The sequence below is a fragment of the Phoca vitulina genome, unplaced genomic scaffold (assembly GCF_004348235.1).
Source record: "Phoca vitulina isolate PV1807 unplaced genomic scaffold, GSC_HSeal_1.0 scaffold25, whole genome shotgun sequence".
Lineage (NCBI taxonomy): Eukaryota > Metazoa > Chordata > Mammalia > Carnivora > Phocidae > Phoca > Phoca vitulina.
In genome coordinates this window covers 24,925,554-24,946,243 of record NW_022589728.1, presented here as the reverse complement: position 1 = coordinate 24,946,243, position 20,690 = coordinate 24,925,554, and the positions used below count along the sequence as shown (strand labels likewise).

Below are 20,690 nucleotides of genomic sequence, written 5' to 3'. Positions count from 1 at the left end.
TGTTAACTCAGGCCTAGAGTTCCAGGATGCCTGAAGGAAGGCACCGGAATAGGGAACTCTGCACGCGCGGTTCGTGCTGACTTGGCAGCCAGGCTTCCTGAGATCTTCCGGAATCTGGGGAGCATAGAGCTAAGACAAGCCAAAGGAGAGAGCCTGTCCAGAATACCCGTTGCTACCAGGGTCCCTTCTCTTCCACAACAGGATAGTTAAAACCGCGAAAACCAGATCTCGCGATACCTCAGAGCCAAACCTCCCGTGATCTCAGAAGCCAGTGCGGCGACCGGGGCTAAAGGAGATGGGCGGCACCTGTGAATTACAATTGCTTACGTCAGCAGGGCCTTACCCAGTATGATGTAATCACCTTTCCAGACTCTGAATCCACAAGAAAGTGGGCGTCCCCTGGTGCCTTTCAAAAATTCTAACTGATCTAATTTAGCCTTGAATTCTAACAAATTAGTGAAAGGATCACATTATTTGGCTAAACTGTTTCTTCAGCTCCTGAAAATTATGGTGCCAGGGTTGAAATACCACCTAAGATAAGTGTTTTAAATCAACGTAAACAATATGACTCTTTGTGCAGTAAGTTAGTTTAAGCCCCAAATCTGAAGTTTGGTATGTTTGCAGAAATGATAGCTGTTTGTTAAGCTCGCTATGTTCTTCAAGAGTTTACAGTTCTTTTAAAAACATTTTAGAAATGCTAGAGAAGTCAATATTTCAAAATACAATACTGAATAGAAAAGCATACATTATAATGAGCCAATTATCTAACAGATTAGGAGAGAAATCTTTCTGGAGAATTCGGCTTTGCTTGAAATACACAGATCACTTTTATTAGATGCAGAACATTAAAGAAATAATTAACACATGGTCTGGTAAACTTTCAAAGTTGCAATAATAATGTTAATACCATTTTATAAGCATTAACCTCTGTTTTAGATCCACATTTAGAATGTTTATCAATGATCTAGTTTCATTAGCTATAGTATCTTCTGCTGATAGTACGCAACAATATTCATTTGTCCTCAAGAATAAAATTTAAAATTGTTGGAATATTCATTTAGCAGTACTGACCAACCATTTATAGAATGTAAAAATCATTGTATCTCTGCGGTAAAGAGGTAAGAATGTTACAATTCTCAAGGAGCTTATCCTTAAGTTTAAAGAACTAAATATAATACAAGGCAAAATCTAAAAATTAGTATGGTCAAATTAAAAGGACATATTAGAGAGCATTATTTAATTCTTACCAAGAGAATTGCAAGAAAATTCCTAGAGGATTTCATATTAAGTGCTGAAGGATCAGTAGTCTAGCATGGCAGATACATAGTTTCTCCAAGGTAAGTAACAGGAATGATTATATTAATAATAAGAACTAACATATTTACCACATACTATGTGTTTAAGTATGTTATACATAATATCTCAATTAATTCTTAGAGCAATCCCTATGAAGTATTATTCATCCCATTTTTCAGGCGAGGTAATTAAAGTTTGGAAAGTTAAGAAGCTTACTCAAGGCCACACCTTGTATTATAGAAAAGCATAGGTAAGCAATATGGAGCAAGACTATGGAGGTTCTTAAATGTTTTTATAAGATGATTAGGTTTTCTTAAATAATGGAAACTTATGGAAAAGAGTAATTCCAGTGAAAACTTTAAAGATGGATTGAAAAGGCATGGAAAGAAACAAAATAAGGCTCCAGGTGGAGACCCTGTAATAGTACAGGAAAATTGACGGTGAATACCTAAACTAGGGACAAATATGAGAATCTTTATACTGACAAGAAAAGATGGGGCTTCCCTACTGCGGGGGCGGGGGGGAGCAATGGACAGCAGAAGATGAATCTGGGTAAAGTTTTCATTTCAATCATGCTATTTAAGAAGGTGTAATGTGTCTTTTGGGAAAAAAAATGTTCTCACAAATCTGATTAAATTTTGATATTTTTAATCTACAAATGCTTAAGTTTTGACTACCCATATTTTGAATCGCTTAATTTCTGGCCAGTGCTTGATAAGTGATCAAGGTATCATTTTCTTTACCATTTGTTCTCCAGCAATGGTCTATATGAGCCTCTCCTTTCTTGTTTTTCTATTATCCAGCTCTCTTGCTTTTCCAGATCTCTGCATATGATTTATCTCCCCTTTATCTGCTCCTAAACACGTAATCATTTATTTTCTGAAAATATATGAAGTATTTACTGTCTTGTCAATTCTTTTATAATTACTTTATATCCTTCAGATTCTTTCTTCATTTTATTCAAATTTTCTCTTGATACAATGCTCCTAAATATATGATTGTCTTCTCTTTCATATACAAATATCTAGTCAAGTTGACTTTACAGACTTCTGGTATTAAGGATGTTATTTATATTGTCAATAACCCAAATTTAAAAGACTTACAATAATTTCGTTAATGTAAAATGATTTCTAAATCAAAATAAGGAAGAAGGGACTAAAAATATTTTGAAACATGATTAATTTTAATACGTTTACAGGGAAAGAGTAAATTCACCAGCAGGAAAAAAAATACCAAAATTAACATTTTACAGGTTTTTAGTCTCAAAGCACAATACATTTTTCATAGAAACAAGTATATCACCATCACAGGTACAATAATATGGCAACATTTATACACAAGGCCATTTACCATTAATAAAATCAGTGGCAATGGTGATGCAATACGTTAGTTTATCTTTGTTAAAATTTTTGCTATCATACTTCCTGGCCTGCAGGAGTATTTGCCAGGATACAAAAGAAAAATGTGTGACCTCACTTTGAACAATACATAGAAAGCTCTGGCTGCCTGTGCTTAACCCTATATTTACTATATTATCACTAGGAATGTTTTCATACCACTATTCTACCATGGAACAATAGTTCATTCCACTTACTATTAAAGCCATTCCCAAGGAATCAAACATTTTAATAGATTCATTTGGATATTAAGGAATTAGTTTATACAAAATAAGAAGTGCAATATCAGGACATAATATTTGATATGCCTAAACTTAACAGAAGAGAAAAACTATACAGGTATTAAGTGGAAAACAATTTCAGATTATTTGGAGTAGGTAATGGCACAGTATTGAGCTGGGGGAAATGTGATACTATGGTTCCTTTCATTTTTTAAGAATTGATTATTTTTAAATGCACCAGATGATTTTCTGAAGGCCATTCACATTCAATGTTTAGATTCATTTTATTAGTGGCATATACAAAGCACCATATAAAATAACATGTGAAATGTAGAACAATCATGACTATGTAATTAACTATAGAAATAACTGCTAAGAAAATATAGCAATATTTAACACAGGATTTCTAAAACCATTACATATTCATTACTTTTCCCAAAGTTAATAATGTCCCATGTTTAATTTTTACAGAATTTATCTATCAAGATTTATATGCATTTGGCACTTTTTGGGGGGCTGAAAATAGTTGATATCTTCTGTACAGTAATGTTACAATTTTATACAAACTTCAGAAGTATGGCATTTGGAATAGTCTTTACGATCGTCTTCCAAGTGTTCCACTTCACACAACAGCAAATACTCTGAATGCCTTTCCTCCTGGAGGATTCTGTAAACTGCAAAAAAATACAGAAAGTATATTGATGTCATCTCCACATATAATCCTCCAAATAAATCATGCTTACTTATGACAGTCAAGAAAGCAGCTCTATGAATCCAGATGGCCAACTCTCTTAGGCTACTATAATTTATAGTTATTGGAAAGCTCGAGTGAGGATGACGTAATTCTTTAAATCTTGGTTGTATGCTGGGCTGCAAGTTTACTAAAATTTAAGGTGCACAGTGGTAATAATAGTATTTTATATATAACTTAAGAGATTCCAGATCATGTTTTCCTGTATTACCACCTTTGATTTTAATAAAGCAGAGTTAGGCAGCCGTTATTCCGTTTTACTGGGGGAATATTAAGACCTAGGTTTACAACTGACCAATATGGTTAAAAGTTAGCTGCAAGTTAAGAAGATAGTGATACTTATGCAATACTCTAGAGTACTATTATTTTTGAGCACCTACTATGAATTTCCCAGATGCATAACAGATGCTAAATGCAAAGCTGTCTTTTTATAAAGATGGCACTCAGATGGTTATGTGAAAGGCAATCTAGATACCTTACATAGGACCATCCCTTGGTGTCCTTTATAAAAACTTTACTGTATGTACGAAATTTGCATTGGCAATTTTAAAGAACCCAGTAAATGTCTAAAAGTTAGGAACTTTTCTGTATCTATACAACATACATGAGAATTAATGCTACTTCCCCAAGTACAAATGATTTGAAAAATCACTATAGGTTCTTTGCTCTTACCTTTTTTTAATACTTGATAAAGTAAGTCATATGCATTTTCCCAAACCACTGAAATATATAATAATAATGGACTGAATAGTATGAGATGACCAGAAGGCATTCATTTATGTCATACTAGGTATCCAACTTCTAATCAAAAAGAGAATTTGGTTCTGGGAAAAATCAGACTCGTTTTTTGCAAATACTTCGTCATATAACTGGATTAGAGAAATATTCAGTGCCCTGCTCACCTAGAGAGAATTACATATAAGAATATAAGAACTAATCTAGAAAGTCCAAAAGAGGATGAAAGAAATTTCCTTACTATAAAATCAATTAACCAAGAGTGGTTCTGACTCATAATCCGATTTTCATGTTGATTTTTATAACCCTGTAGGAGACAGGCTCCTCTGGTACCACAGCTTCTCCCATCCCTAGAGGACCAATATTACACAGGGTTTAAAGGAAACATACTGGAGCAGCCATGTAACTCCAAACCCATACTAAAGTGAGTTGGTTGTAAAGTAAGCATAAAGGGTGTGTGTGGGGTGGGGGGTGTAGAGAGAGAGAGGGGAAGAGAGAGGGGGGAAGACAGAGACTATAAATATATAAAATACAAAATATATATGTATACATTTTTAAATTTACCTTTCTGAGAAGATTCCATTTTGAAAAGAAGCAGTGTAAGTCTTTCTTTTGTCCACAGGCATGACGTCAACATAACCACCATGATTTCGCACCACGCCAGCGTGTACTGCTGCTCTGCAGATACTGGACAGCTGAGGGGACGAGGAAAAACCCATCGTTATTAGGAAATTCCTGCTGAACTTGTCCAGTCTACTCTTCCATTGGACTGATATTCAGCAGTTACAGGTGGATGTTTTGTGCATAAAGGAATGTTTCAAAAGTCACAAAGTCAAAGCCCACTCTGAGGGAGTCTGAGGCAGATCCTAAGGGTAGCTACAATGGTAAAATCCCTTCACCATTTAATCTAACAAACATTTGCCTTTCCAAATAGCAGGCTTTTGCTATAGTGAAGCAATCAGATGCAAACTTGCTCCTTCTATCTCTTGAAGGGCCTATTTATCATTCTTAAATTTCAGCCTTTGCTAGTCCCTACTGGAGTCACTCTGACCAAATGTTCACAGGCTTATTATCTGCACCTCATTTATGTTCAGTTTTGACTTACAAACAAATCATAGTTCTGTATATCTTTACAGTCCCTTTTCCAAAATACAAGTATTAAATGGGGAGTTTTCTTCTATTAAATAATGTAATCTATGCAGAGAAAATCTGCCCAAGGAGAAAAATATAAAGAACAATCATAGCTTCTTACCTATATTGGCAATGGCTATCACTTTGGTTTGAATGGTCTGACATAGTACTAGGAAAGTGCTATGATTACATTGTACCAGTTACACAGTCTGCATTGAATTGTATTTCTATGGAAGAGAAAATTATTTTCAGGTCCAACACTTTAAAATTATTAACTGGATTTCTAGAAGTCAACTCTTTTCCTTTGTCCCATTAAAGTCTTCTCCAGACTTTGATGTTTGCGCTTTAATCCTAATGTTCTACCAAAATTTGTCAATAGCTGAATACAGCCTGAGGAAATCCCACAAAATGAAACACTTGAACTGTTTCAGTATAAAACAATCCCCCTCATATCCGAGGGGTCTCTTCTGATCCCACTGGTGTGTTCTTTTTTTTTATCTCTATGCACATGTGCGTGACTTAATGTGCTTTTTTTAAGTTCACATAAGCATGTGCATCTTACATGACCTTGCTTTATTACTGTGCTCTGAACTTTGTGGCATCAGTCAGAACTTATTAGATCAGAGAGCCTGAATGCCAAGCTGTTTAATCCTTTTCATGTTTTTGTTATATCACAAAATACCATATATCTAAAGTCTTGAATCCTTACTCTAAAGAGGAATTTTATTCAGTTTAAAGTCCCTCATTGAATTAATGTTTGTATCCAATATGGTACATAACAGATAAATTAAAAATAATTCTGTACACATTTCAGTATTTATCTTGCTCTGTTAAAAGAGTATTATCAGCATTTTCCCCAAGGCAATAAAAGTGCTTAGATATAACATTCACTAAATCCAAGCACTTAATATGTTTTGAAACTATTGTTTTGCCCATAACTATGCAGTCAGCAGGCATTCCTATTTGAGCTCAAAGGTCAGAAGAGATTTTCTTTTTATACCCGCACTTTGTAAGAATTAATATATCACGAAAAGAAAAAGAATTTATCTGTGAAAACAGTGAAACATTTTTAATGAATGCAGAAATTAACTTTATTTGTAACAAATGAGAAAAGTTCAAAGCAATAGAATGTACAAGTTGTAGCTGTATAAACAGAAAGAGAGAGACAGAAGGAAATGTGGGGAGGGAGGGAGAGAAGATATCTTTCCATATCTTGTATTCAAAAAGATAATGTATTTTGTAGGGGGTGGGAAGATTGACAGTTAATTCTTGAATCTCTGACTCTGTACTGACCTCATAATAGTGATCCTTATATTTCCAACTTACTTTTAAAAGGATCTACATAATAATACATAATCACCTATATTTATTGCCCTAAGGAATATAAAATGACCTCAGGATATAAGTTCTAATAAAACATTAACTCTAGAAAAATAGATGGCTGACAGGTATAGAAGTGTATAGGATATTTTGAAAGATTTTTCACCAGGCATGACTAAAATGAAAAGTTTGGTGTTTAAAGGGACAATCTAAAAAGAATAATTTCTTTTGAAATCTCTGATAATTTTAGCTAGGCTTATTCATGTACACTTATCAACTTATTTTTTCGACAAATATTTATGTGCAAGATTATCTGCTTAATTTCTGATGTCACTGTGTGCTCTAAGTTTGTTAAGGCAGGATGTAATTCTGTCTTGTTCACAGGCTGGCACACATCAAATTGTTGATGAAAAAATGATGCATGAATAGCCCAGCTGTCGCCCTCAGGGAACTTCAAAATAATAAAAGAGGTGGAGAAACAATCATGACACTAACAGAATCAGCTACATGCTAAAAGGAAAAAAATAAAGTTATAGGGGTTGAAAGAAGGACGACGTTATACATGTATTAGGAGATCCCGCAATACACTCCACAGAGAAAGTGGCAATAATTTAGGATGTGAAGAATGACCATGATTTTAACAGACAGGAGGATAAGAAGATAAGCACAAACATGAGAACTAATAAATTAGGATACCAGTAAGACATTTAAGCTGCAGATACGTATAGTGCAAAGCTGAAGCCTGGGAAGGACTCAGATGTGGAGAAAATTTCAGAGCTAACACTGAACTAAAAACAAAAACAAAACAAAACAAAACCCTGGACCTCAATGAACTCACCAATGGAAATAAGATGGTAAATACTATTTTAGACCTCTTTTCACAAACCTATTTCCATAGTATTCTATTGAATATGTGTTTCAAGAGTGTATTTCCTGAATTTGTTTTTGCATCTCTCTGGCTTAGAAATTTGTAATGGTTTCTAAATGTCTGCCACATAAAATCTAAACTCATCAGCATCCATTTAGACTCTCCATTTACATGTTTCAAGAGCCGGATCCCTCCATCCCTCGCACAAAATTGGCTGCAGTCCCTTTGAGATTCAATGCTCACCTGTTCCGAGCAAGCAAACCTATGTGTTATGCGTGCATCTCACCTGCTGTCACCTCCCTGTCTTTGTAGATGCTGTTCATCCCACCTAGAATGTGTCCCTAATCCAATTTATCAACCCACACTTGAAACCTGGCTCAAAGAGCACTTGTCCATATGGAAGCCCTCCCAGCTAATAGTCCTTGTCCAACCCAGTAACGTTGTCCATTATAACATCCCCTCAAGTGGTGTCCTTTTGTACATATTTTAATGTATTATCTGTCCTTGATTCTATGCTACTTTTTAAGTGCTCCTTTGCCACAATATGAAAGATATTGTTCATACATTTGATAATTTCTTAATTATCAAGTTTACACTATAAATTACTGAAGAAACAAAAGGAAGATTTTAAAAAAGCAAAATGAATTTTCCTTCAGAAAGATGACACTGGACTATTTCATAGGGGTCTGATGTACAATGTATGGGTAGGACATAAAGAAAAATTTAGTAAAAATAAATTAATTTGCACTCATATTTGCATAAGGATAGTCATTTTGTAGTGTTATTGCTGACTAGCTTCTCTGAGAATATGTATATCCACATAGAATCTGTTCCCTATTTCTATATATAAATGTACATACATTTAAATGTGTGTATACATATATATACATGAATACTGAGAGCTAAATAAATTAAGATACTTACATCAGAATAAACTCGAGTCCCAATTACACGAGCATAATGAGGATTTGCCTGCATACAGTTACGAGGACAGTAGACTCTGAAAAAATATATATATATAAATATTAAGTAGCTGGTTACTTTAGTCATTCTCACTAATAAGACCACAGACAGGCACACAAAAAAGTTAACAGCATTCTCAATCCTACTCATCTTTTTTTCTTCTGAAATAGGTCAAGGTACAAGCCAGGCAGTAGATGCAATTGCTTCTGCTTAATTTACCCACTTCCAGCTTTTGGCACAAATGAGTTCTTTTCTTTTTTAACTTAATCAGGAAGCTTTCTAGTTTCTGGATTAAGCAGAAAGAAACATCAGGGTGCATTTCTGAGTATCTGGGAATTGGTACCCAATGTGTCTGTAGAATTTAGTAAACCGATAACTTGAAAAATGTGACGCATTGCCTCACACATCTCACAGTTTCTTTCTTCTGTGTTCACATCTTTGGTATCTCCTCTAATTTCATGGTTTTAATCATGACTATAAATTATTGATTTCCAAATTAATATCTCCAGTTAAGACTTCTTAATTCCAAATTTGTATGTCCTATTGCTTATTCAATATCTCTACTTAACTCTAATAATCATTTCAAACTTAGCGTGTTTAAAACCAAATTCCTAATCTCTTCCTCCGGCCCCCAAATCTGTTCTTTCTGTAGGCTTCCTACAATAAAGGGCAACTCCATTACTCCAGTTGCTCAGGCCAAAAACCTTTATTCTAGCCTCAATCCTTCTCTTTATCTCTCACACCTTACATTCAGTCAGCCAGCAATTTCTCTTGCTCATACGTTAAAATAAAATCAGAGCATTCCTAAACACCTCAGTTACTATAACCCTAGACTTTATGGTGTCTAGCTATAGGTTCCCCTGTGATCTCCCTGCTTCCAACATTGCTCCCTCCACTCCTGTTTTTCCCCATTTATATAAAAGCATGCCAATCCAATCATAACATTTCTCTGCTCCAAATACTCCAGTGGCTTTCCATCTCATTCAGAATAAATGACAAGATCCTTACAATGGCCAGTAAGCCCTTCATATGTTGTTCCCTCCCCCCCATTACCTTTCTGACCCTATATCCTCCTCTTCCGCTTTCTCCCCCAGCTCCAGTGATACTCACCTAATAGTTATTTCTCAAACATACAAAAAATAGGCTCTTCCTTAGGGCCTTTGCACTTATCTTTCTCTGCGCCTGGAATATTCTTTCTCCAGATAGCCTATTGCCTTACTGATATCTGATTGGCTTAGCTCATTTAAAGAACATATCCAAAAGCCCTTTATTTAAACATGGGGTCCAATTATCACTGTTTAATCACATGTTTAAAAACTCCACTCTGAGAGTTTAAGAAACTATAAAGTGGCACCTTTTTTTAAGCAATGGGCTCTTCAAGTCACACACACACAGACACTCGTGCACTAAAAGGAAATTAAAAACTAAAACTGGAAAAAAACAGAATTCATTTTAGTAAATAGTACACCAGAGTCTCAACAAAATGACTACATGAAAATCATTGTGTGATGAAGGAATCAATGATTTTCCCAAAAGTATTCGAAAAAAACTTTAATCACAACTACCTTTACCAATTGAAAAAATTCCTTAAGATAGCTCTTAAGAAATAGCTGCATTTCTTATTTCTAAAACTTATATAATGTTGTACAGCTTATCTGTTACTTATAACATCTAAACTAGAACCATTTAAATATAAATAATAAATGAGTCTGAGTTTTTATAACTTTAAAGAGCTGATTTTTATAAAAGATGCTATTGGGGATTTCTATAGGAGGAAAGTTGTCCCCATTGACTGTGAAACTTTCCCCATGTGTTTGAGAGCAGTTGGGCATTCACTGCCCATCCTATGGTAGTAAAATCATCTGCTCTACTCTTAGGATCACACTGCAGGCTCTACCTTGACTATATTTAGCACTTGGTTTGTGGAAGGCCAAGGTCGGTTGCTTCAAACTGAGTTTCTACTCAGGCAAGTTCAGGTCAAAGAAAGACTGAAGGAGGTTTTTACTTGCTTGTGTTCTAATCTCTGGTTTTAATACCTTGTTATGTATTACTGAGAATGTAGATAGTGACCTGGTAAGCATTCCTTTATATATAATTTAGTTGTAAGTTTTTAATAAAAATGTTGACACATTTTAATGATACCTGCTTTTACATCTTGAACATTCAGTAAGTTTCAAAGATCAAGTTATTTATAGATTATATGTAAATCAGGGTATGATTTCTGCCCTCCACCTCATGCCCCATCCCCAGGTCAGGAAAAAAAAATTCTCTAGTAACACAAACACATGATATTTACAAGGTTATGGAACTAAATAATAGAGACTGCTTATTTGGGGCTATTCTGCCTGTAGGGAACCTCTTAAGGACACAACTGTACAGGGAAATATTGTTTTTATTCATGCTCGTCTTGAGCTAATTTCCTTTCATTTACTTGTTCTTGGCATTTTCTCCGGAATAGATTTATGTCTCAACTTATTTAAGTCACATGAAATTCTGAAACAGATGTACCAACCACATGGTTCTTTAAAAGTTATAAACTGCTATATAAATCATACCATTATAGCATAATTTAGGAAACTATTAAAAATTTTGTATGAGAAAAGACAACCCTTTGTTTCACTAGTCTTTAAAAGAAAATGGGGGGGGTGGTTCCAGACTACTTAAGGTCAAAATTATTTATAAATCATTACTTCTACCAATTTGTTATGTTGGTAACAGTAAAAGGTAAAATTAATTTTTTTTAAGATTTTCTTTCTTTATTTATTTAGAGAGAAAGTGTACGCACAAACAGGGGGAAGGGCAGAGGGAGAAGGAGAAAGAGAATCCCAAGCAGACTCCATGCTGAGCATGGGGCTCAATCCCACGACCCTAAGATCATGACCTGTGCTAAAATCAAGAGTCGGATGCTTAACTGAAGCCCACCCAGGCACCCCAGTTAAATTTAATTTTAAAAATTTCTCTCTTGGAGGAATATTTTCCTTCCTGGAGTAACCAAATAAATAGGAAACATTTATTAATATTTCACTTCAGTGATTTTTATTTCTTTTGGAACAATATTGCTATAAATTATTCCACAGATATTAAAATAACCATTTACTGAGCATCTACTAGAGGGAAGCTTTATCCTGGGGTGCTCTACAGAGATTATCCTTATTATTTGGTCTTCACAAGCCTAGTCACATGGCTGAGATAGGGCCTAGCATAATACTGTACATAGGGGGTATTTAATAAATATTCATGGATAATTCTAAAAATTTTTTTCATTATATCATAATGGTAAAATTTTTTAGCTTCACCTACCTTAAGAAGTAGCTACTTCTTATATTATCATAGTCTTTTAGTACCTTGAACCAGTCTCATTCTTTAAGTGAAACACTGCTTTAGTTTTAAAAGGCTAAGTGATGAAGCTTTTCCAAAATAAACTTTTCCATAAAAAGCTCCCTCAATTTTTAGTAATTACAGGTTATCAATTACAATTCTACCTCTAAATCTTACTACTGGTTCTTAGAATTAACATGTGATTTCTTTGCATTAATGGAGGAAGTGTGGATAGAAGTAAGAATGGATGTGAAAAGACATATTTCATTTTTCCTATGTATGGTTATGATGTATGGCCATAATACTTCTAACAGTTTTCACCTTAGTGTGGTCAAGATAAATGAACTATTTTTTCTTTATTGTATAGTAGATAAACTCCATTATAATTTTTAAAAAGATAGTTTAAAAACAAAAGTAAAAGGAAGGCAGAAGATGGGCTTTTTGACTTACCAATCGCAATTAGATTTATCCAATTTAGGAACTGGATGGAAATGCTTAAAAATATGTTACATCATTATAGTTTTTGTGGTAACAACTTGTTATAGACTATTTGTGTACCTCCAAATTCATATGTTGAAGCCCAACTCCCAGTGTGACTGTATTTGGAGATGGGCCTTTATGGAGTTAAATAAGGTTAAATGAGATTATCAGGGTTCAGCCCTGATCCCAGGAAAGGAGAATCTTCTCTCTCTGTCTCTGTCTCTCCCCCTCCCTACCTCTCCTGTCTTGTGAGGACACAGAGAGAAGGCAGCCATCTGCAACAAGGAGACAGGCTTCAGAAGAAACCAAACCTGTCCACACCTTGATCTTAGTCTTCCATCTTCCCGAATTAGGTGAAAATAAATTTCTACTTTTTACACCACCCAGTCTGTGGTATGTTGTTATATCAGCCTGAGCAGACTAAGACAGAAGTCTTCACAGCACATGTGAACATACAGAATACACCCAACAGCCCTGGTATTATGGAACAGCCAAAAGCACCCTGGCCTTTGGAGAAAGCACACTGGGAGTGCCTGGAGTTCAGGTAGTTTGTGATGACCCACCACTCCTTTCCGCTTCGCAGCTCAAGACCATACACCTTTCAAAGCCTTCACACAGCAGAATTCCAGGCAAGAACAGTTATCACAGAGTAAAAGCCCCATGCATGTATGTTCACTGGTCAAGAAGAATGAGAAAATTTAGAAAACATTACCTTGGGCAATGTGAAGCAGGCTTATGAAATGGACAGAGCTGTTCCACAGTTGTTTCACAAGTGACAGCCTGGACTGAAGAATTGAAACACAAAACAATAAGCAAATCTTTGGCAACAATAACATGCAACATGGTTGTAAGAAAATAAGATTTAAAAAAGTGCTAACCTGTTACTTTAGAGACTGTGAAGGAATTAGCAGACTGATATTTGCTGAAGATAAAAACATAAACATGTCAATCATTTTTTAGATGCATCATCATCAACATAATTTCTGGTATTATTTAGGTCTATGAATACTTTGTTTCTTCTTAAACATTCTTACTTACATATCTAAATAAGTAGTAGTATAAGAATATATCATCTATTTTATTCTAAATCCATATTACCTTCAAATATGAACCAAATCAATACCAACCAAATTAATCATTCTTGATATTGGAAAATGGTCTCTTCCCATGATCAATCTCAAAATATATAAATAACAGCATAAAACCACACAGATTTATATCTATATATTTGTTTCCTATTAAAATTAAAACTCTAAATATACTAATCCCCTGTCACCATAGAACCAAACCATTTAATCTCTCACAATAGTAAATACAAGGTAGTATTGTAAAAAGACTACTAAATCATAAGTACCTTAAAGGAATGTGTGTTATTCATTTTCTGTCCCAAGTATCTAATAAAGTGTCTGTGATGAATGAATTCCTCCTTATTATATGCATCATGCATCATTAAAAAGCAGGAATAGAAGAATAGGTATACCATTATATATCAAAATTTTAATTGGTTTATTTATACCCAGATTTTCAGAAAAATATCTATTACAAAAGATAAAGCTTATTTGTGATAGTATTTTAATGACATACCTTCACATTTCAAAAGAGTTTTTGTAATAGACATAATCAAAAACTAAGTTCAAACAAAAAAGTAAATAGGATAAATGTTCTTTAATCCAACACCCAGTGTTTGCTTACTAAAGCTAATGACTTCTATTATTCATTAAAGGTAATTAATAAATATCTGCAGAATTACTAAGTTAATCAATAAATGCTTCTATAAACTTTTACTTAAGAGAGTAATTGCTAATGACTGAAAACCACACACAAAGCCTTTGAACAAAATTGTATACATAGAATGTCATTCTACCAAATTTGCAAGGGTTTTTAATAAATTCTTTCTTATCATTATGAATCTTCTACTGTGGAGTTTCATGCAATTCTATAGTTACAAAGAAAAGAAACTATGTCGTATATCTTAAGAAGAAGCATTCCATATGAGGCCTAATGTTTGTTTTTTTACATAGAAGAAAGACACTAACAAAAAGTTATTTCAAAAGGCCATACTGTTCTAATTTCTATAGAGTATATATCAAAATATATAGTCTTCTAAAATAATGTTTCATATATTTAATATGAGAAACATTTCAAAAGTTAATGCTTTTATGTTAAGTTACATTTAGATGGACAAAGGTACATAATATATTACATATTTAAAGAACTTTTCAAAATGCTCGTAATTTTACCTATTAATCTAATTTATCTTACTAACAAAGTTATTGTTGCATGAAATAAACCATTTATCCATAAGCAGGGCAGGGAGAATATGCAAATCAATTAGCTTTCTCTGGGGTATTTTCTCTCATAGCTGAAAAAAATCTGTTTTTTCACATCAAGAAAAACTGTAAATTTGTACATTCTCAATGAAACTCCAGAAAATGTGGAGCTTTAGCATGTTCTTTATAAGTAAAACTGTTCAACTTTGAATTCACATACTTCAGCTCCTTTTTGTCTTCAGAAATTACAGAGCTCAAATGAGCCTTGACAATTACCAACTTCCATATAAATCCTTCTATGCTTGGCTCTGAAAGAATTTGTCAACTCATTATTACAATTTAAAATCATCTCATCCAAAAGATCGTTTGTGTACTTACCCAATTGTTTGAACACCATTTCTATTGGATTTGATGAAATAATGTTTTCTTCCTTGTCTAGTGATATCTACCCAACCGCCATCATTGTCTATTATACCATAATGAATTGCAGCTCTACAGATGCTGGATTGCTTGGAGAAAAAAGAAGGGAGCAAAGGATATTAAAATATTAAGAGTTCTCCATAGGACACATCTAATTACTATTTACATGACTTTAAATTAAACGAACATATCTGAGCAAAATATCTATACTTATATAAATTGTTATTTTTGCATTTAAAAAATCCAATATGTAACAAGATCCTAGTCCCAAATCATTATATTTATAGTACTTACCATTTCATAATGTACACTGCCAATAACCTTAGCTTTACTATCCAAACAGCCAGCAGGGCATTCATATCTAAATGAAAGAAATTGGCAACAAATTTATTTTCTCTGAATGTCAGTGTAAAATGAAAATACATCATATTTTGTCAGGTAATTTTGAGAATAATAACAAATATTACCTATTGCAGGTTGTTCCTTTGCACTGATCTCTTAATCTTACTTCACAAGAAACAATTTGGGCTGAAAAAAGAAAAAAATACCAAAATAATTTAGATAATGTAAAAGCTACTGTAGTTCATAACATATATTCTAATGTCAAGCTTTTGCCATTTTAAAACTGTCCCAATTAATAAAATACAGTCGCATATGCCATCTATGTAAACCTTAAAATTTGTGTAAATCTTACACATTTGCTGTGTGCTTATGACTTCATTTCTGTTACTATCGTCTGCTCTTGTCCGAACGTGGGTGTCACGGACTTGTGACTGCTGCCGTTCAATTTCATTTGTTTCTTCTTCTCGAGGAGGGTAATACCTGTCTGATCCTTCTGTTAGAGAGAATAGATTTAAGAAACATGAGCCCACCTTAAATGTACACAAATCATCAAATAACGATATACCGTTATATGCCTGGGTAACACTTAAAACTAGAAAACTAGAAAAATCTGTAGTTTTTTGCACAGGTGTTGGCTTAAGGTGGTCGTCTTATGTAATGCATTGGAGTAAATAAAATAAATGTATAAGGCTCTGAACTCTTGATTCATCTTTGCTTCCATCTGGCTAACATTAAATGGAGTCATTTCTAAACTTGCTTTATATTTGAGAGTGGTATCAGGGATTGCCTTTCATGATGGTACCATGAAGTCTACACAGTGATCTAAGGAAGTAAGGGCTTAGTGTATCTGAGTTTGTTTTCCCAAATGAAATCATATTTTTAAGAAAATCGCTTTTAAAATTTTCAAAAGGGTCACATTTAAAATTCTCCCAAAAGGAAATTCAGCTTAAAGGCTTGCCATGCCCTTTTAATTTACTACAATGTCAGTTTCCACGGAAAGGTTTTTCTCTTTTAGAAGGAAATCCAATGTGCAGAAATTTAAACTTAACAATGGAGAATTTATTTTTTTCCAGGTTGGCATATCAAGGGCTTAACAGTGGCATAATTTGGAACGGTATGTTATTTTCATGTATGTCCAAGAACTCAGAACCTAGAAAAGGGAAGTATGAATTCAGAGGAGAGTCAGTTTTAAGTAAAATAGTGGTCACTGGTGAAGGGGCAAGTAGGGTGGAGGTTTAGGGATGGAGAAAATGGAAAACAGACTCACACACAATGAAAAATGCTTCCAGGAATGGAAAATGGCTCATATAACAGAGTGAAATAAATCATTACTTCTTGTCTGCTCATTATAGTAATGAGCACTCAGTCATCAAGGGGAAAAAAGACATCTCTTTATGAGTACTGAAAAAGGGCTGCATTAATTCATGTTTTCTAAAACACTTAGTCTACATTAATCTTCATTTGGTCATCATTAAGAAAAAAGTACAAGAGAATAGAAATGTTCACTTGGATGCCCAATTAAGAGCAGGATTTTCACAAAGCTTTGTCATATAAGTTTTCTCTTCACGTGCTGTAAACAGGACACCACATTTATATGTACATTCTAGCACATCAGATGCATTTCAGAGCACTACTTTTACAACAGTTTTACAATAATATGATAGCTTTTTTATGGGTTATTTTGGCATGAGAAATTATATATTCTGCAATAAGGAGCACAGAATTAGTATAATTCTTTGAGCATCATTTAGTAAGATTCATGAGTAAGTATTTTGGCAAAAACTCTTAAAGTGCTAAAAATAAACTATTAAATTGCTAAATCCTTCAAAAATGAAGACTCATAAAAATAACTCTAGTCTAATAATATATTAAGGTGGCTTTTTAAAAATGTAAATGTACTTATCATTCTGGGATAATTTCAAAGTAGAATTAGAAGTGGTTATCTGAAATAATGATGAAACTTTCCTTTAAATACATATTTGGTATAACAGACTTATTAATACTATATTTTTAAAATATTTGTAATGGCTTCAAAATAGTTTAAATAGAGTTCTGGGAATTTTAATGTAATAATTAAATGTGCTTTTTTGCCTTTTAAATACAAATTAATGTAGAAGTTGGATTAAAATATAAATCAAACTGAATATTATAACACAATAGCACATACCTTTGTAGCACAGATTCTCTCTACAGCCGCCTCCAAAACTAGGTGGGCAAGCAGAACAGGGCCGTCCATGTTTATAGGGAGCATGGCCCCACCAGTTTCCCCTTAAAGAGATGATCCACTCTATTAAGAGTTGGTCTAATATAGCATAATTTATAAGACACTGTGAAATATTACTATTTTCTAAGTAATGATTTTGGTGTGTAGATATAAAACATTTATATCTTTCATCGCAGAGTCCTTTTAGTTACTAGGTTTATATATGAACTGCTGCCTCATTCTTTTGAAAATATTTTAAGTAATTTGCTATGTATATTGTTAAAAATTACAAAGTTAAACTTCCACAGAACACTAAGCTCTGTTATGGGATATTCATTCATATTCCATTTGTTTTAATGGAGAGATTTTAGACTTAGATTTGACCCTACATACATAATATTTTCAACATAATCATTCAATGGTCTTTACACAGGTGAAAATACATTTCTCAGTTAATAAATAGTTTTTCATCTCTAATAAATCCAAATTATTAAAACTATGTAATATAATGTAATGAGTAAAACTGAAGATATAAAAATGTAATTCCTGTCTTCACAAAGATCATATTTTCAATTTTCATATTCCTCTTAAGCACTGATTTTATGCATCAGGCAACCATTTTAATTGTTGCCATATTAAATAAATAGCATTAAAACAATACATTTTAGTCAATAATACATACTGAAAATGAGAAAAAAATTGGGAATATAAAGTTTCTTCATGTTGTTAGGAAAAATTTACATATAAAAGTAATGTTTTGTCTACTTACTTTGGGGAATAATTGCACACCAAGTAGACAGCTTTGGGCCATATCTGTCCCCAGATATTCATGTTATGACACAAATTAATGGCACAGCCTATTCTGCTACTTGTTGCCCACACCACCTATGTTAGAGAAAGGAAAAGAAAGGCTCAGAAAAAGTAGGCTGAGACAAAGTAAGACAACAACATATCTCAGAGAAAGATGTATAAAACTGAACTTAAGAAATGAACCTTTATCATCCAGGATGAAATAAAGCAATGTCAAAAGGATATTTTTCCTGAGACTTTGGGAAGTGCTTGATTCAATTTAAAGAAGAGTGCTACAGGTAAATAACTCTATCTAGCTATAATAGGTAAGCATCTTCAAAATATGCATTTACTAAATAGTTCAAAAGTTACATCCTCACAAACCTAAATGCTGTGTTAATGTATCTATAAAGAGGCTTACCTAACAAAGGAACAGAATTTCTCATCTTAAACTGTACTGGAACAAAAATGTAGAGGTTCAAATGTCTTATACAATGTGTATTTTCATAGTATAACTGCTTATTAGGGAATTCAGTGCTGATCTTAATCTTCTCACATGCAAAGGCAGACAGAACAATTTGCTTTATATTCACTAATAATCAGCCATAGAGATTCTAGTAACTCAGATCTGTGGTGAGATTTATCTAGTTGTATTTATCCTTAGTGGTTTGATTTAGAGGTTTACAATTTATCCAATACCAACTGTGGACACTGAATAAAATACATATAATGTATAAAGTGTATTTATATATAATGTATAAAATGTATATGTATATATAAATGCTGCACACATATAAATACTGAGTGTCATGGTAAATAAAACTATATTTTTTATTCTTTGGAAAATAAAAAATGATACCTGACTTTGAAGATGGTAAATTTCTCCCATGTGCATTTCCTGGGGCCAGATTAAAAATGTTTCACATATAAAATAATTGAAATAATGTCTTTTTTAAATTGATGTTTGGACTTTTCCTAGTAACTACTTTTATTGTTTATAGAAATTGGTAAGTCTATTCTACATAAATCAATATGTTTTTTAATAACCACACCAAATTACATAAGACTCACATTGAGTAGCTTAAATTCTGCCACAGTTACACAAACTCAACTTAGAAAAATGAGGTATAATGTACCCAAAACATACCTGTGTATAATGAGTACACACAGGACCGGAACATCTGAATGGACAATATGGGTTGCATTCATGTTCATACGGGTAGCTAAAGTCTCTCACTTCATCATACCATGCTTGTACATGAAATGTTGGGGGCCTGTATCTATTTGAAAGACAATAACCACCAAGAGTAAGTAAAGTGGGAGAAAATGTAACACCAAATATTGCAAAATAGATTGGTAAAGTTTGGTAGAGAAATATTCTTGTGTAAGTTATTAACGTTAAATACTTATGGCCATTACGTTACTTGTAATGTTATGTCAATGATTTAAACAAAAAATAAGTCTAAAATATTGCTGGTCATTCTGCTATGACATTTGTTTTTTTATTATTTGTATTGGTGTGACCATTTGTTTTCCTTTTAGGCTCTAACCCTTAGAAAATGTTCAGTGCTGAATTAGCATTTCAAGCACTTATATTACCAAAAACAAAAAAGTTACACTTTACACTACCTTCCCCAGTGTGCTCCCAAGTTCTGTCCAATTGATGGAAGCAAACTTGCAGGTCCATGTTCCCACAAACAAGTTTCAGCCCAGGATTCTGCGGATCTTTCCAGCTCTACATCCCATGTCTATAGTTTAAAACAAAAACAACATACAGATACAGATAATGTATTTGTTTGGAGTTTGGACATTTCTTCAGAATACAGTATGCTTCAGTTCAGTTTCTTCCATTCTTACTGCTTTACAAAGTCAACATCTTAGTCTGGGTTCTCACCATCTCTCGCCTAGATTTTTGCACTAGTCTCCTAACTAGTCTCTTTGCCCCTATCTCTCATCCCTCCAATCTGCCCCACAAGTGTTTAGAATTACCTAAGTGAGCACAAATATGCTTAGCGGATTGCTCCATCTAAACACATCCAACAAATTCCCACATACATAAAGTCCAAGAGCCTTGGTCTCACTGTTCCTTATCATAAAACATGCTGTTCCTTGCTCTTGCTGGCATTGTTTCCTCTGTCTAAAACATCCTTCTACCCGTTATTTGTCACACAGACCCCTACTCTTTT

At 33.6% G+C, this 20,690-nt stretch overlaps 1 protein-coding gene across 2 annotated transcripts in view; it reads right to left on the bottom strand.

Annotated features, from left to right (window-relative positions):
* Positions 1-2,460: 2,460 nt before the first annotated feature.
* CRISPLD1 (cysteine rich secretory protein LCCL domain containing 1) overlaps positions 2,461-20,690 on the bottom strand; it is a 44,592-nt gene continuing 26,362 nt past the window's right edge. Inside the window, exons 3-15 of one of the 2 annotated variants that reach the window (XM_032421871.1) lie at positions 20,134-20,252; positions 19,652-19,784; positions 18,485-18,600; positions 17,680-17,780; positions 15,865-16,005; positions 15,638-15,698; positions 15,465-15,531; positions 15,129-15,259; positions 13,359-13,402; positions 13,193-13,265; positions 8,644-8,719; positions 4,965-5,095; positions 2,461-3,588 (exon numbers count right to left, since the gene is read on the bottom strand). In XM_032421871.1, the coding sequence (XP_032277762.1) occupies positions 3,537-3,588; positions 4,965-5,095; positions 8,644-8,719; positions 13,193-13,265; positions 13,359-13,402; positions 15,129-15,259; positions 15,465-15,531; positions 15,638-15,698; positions 15,865-16,005; positions 17,680-17,780; positions 18,485-18,600; positions 19,652-19,784; positions 20,134-20,252 (1,245 nt within the window). In that variant the 3' untranslated portion in view covers positions 2,461-3,536. Of the gene's footprint in view, positions 3,589-4,964; positions 5,096-8,643; positions 8,720-13,192; positions 13,266-13,358; positions 13,403-15,128; positions 15,260-15,464; positions 15,532-15,637; positions 15,699-15,864; positions 16,006-17,679; positions 17,781-18,484; positions 18,601-19,651; positions 19,785-20,133; positions 20,253-20,690 lie in introns of those variants that run through there. The other variant, XM_032421872.1, reaches the window with a different exon arrangement.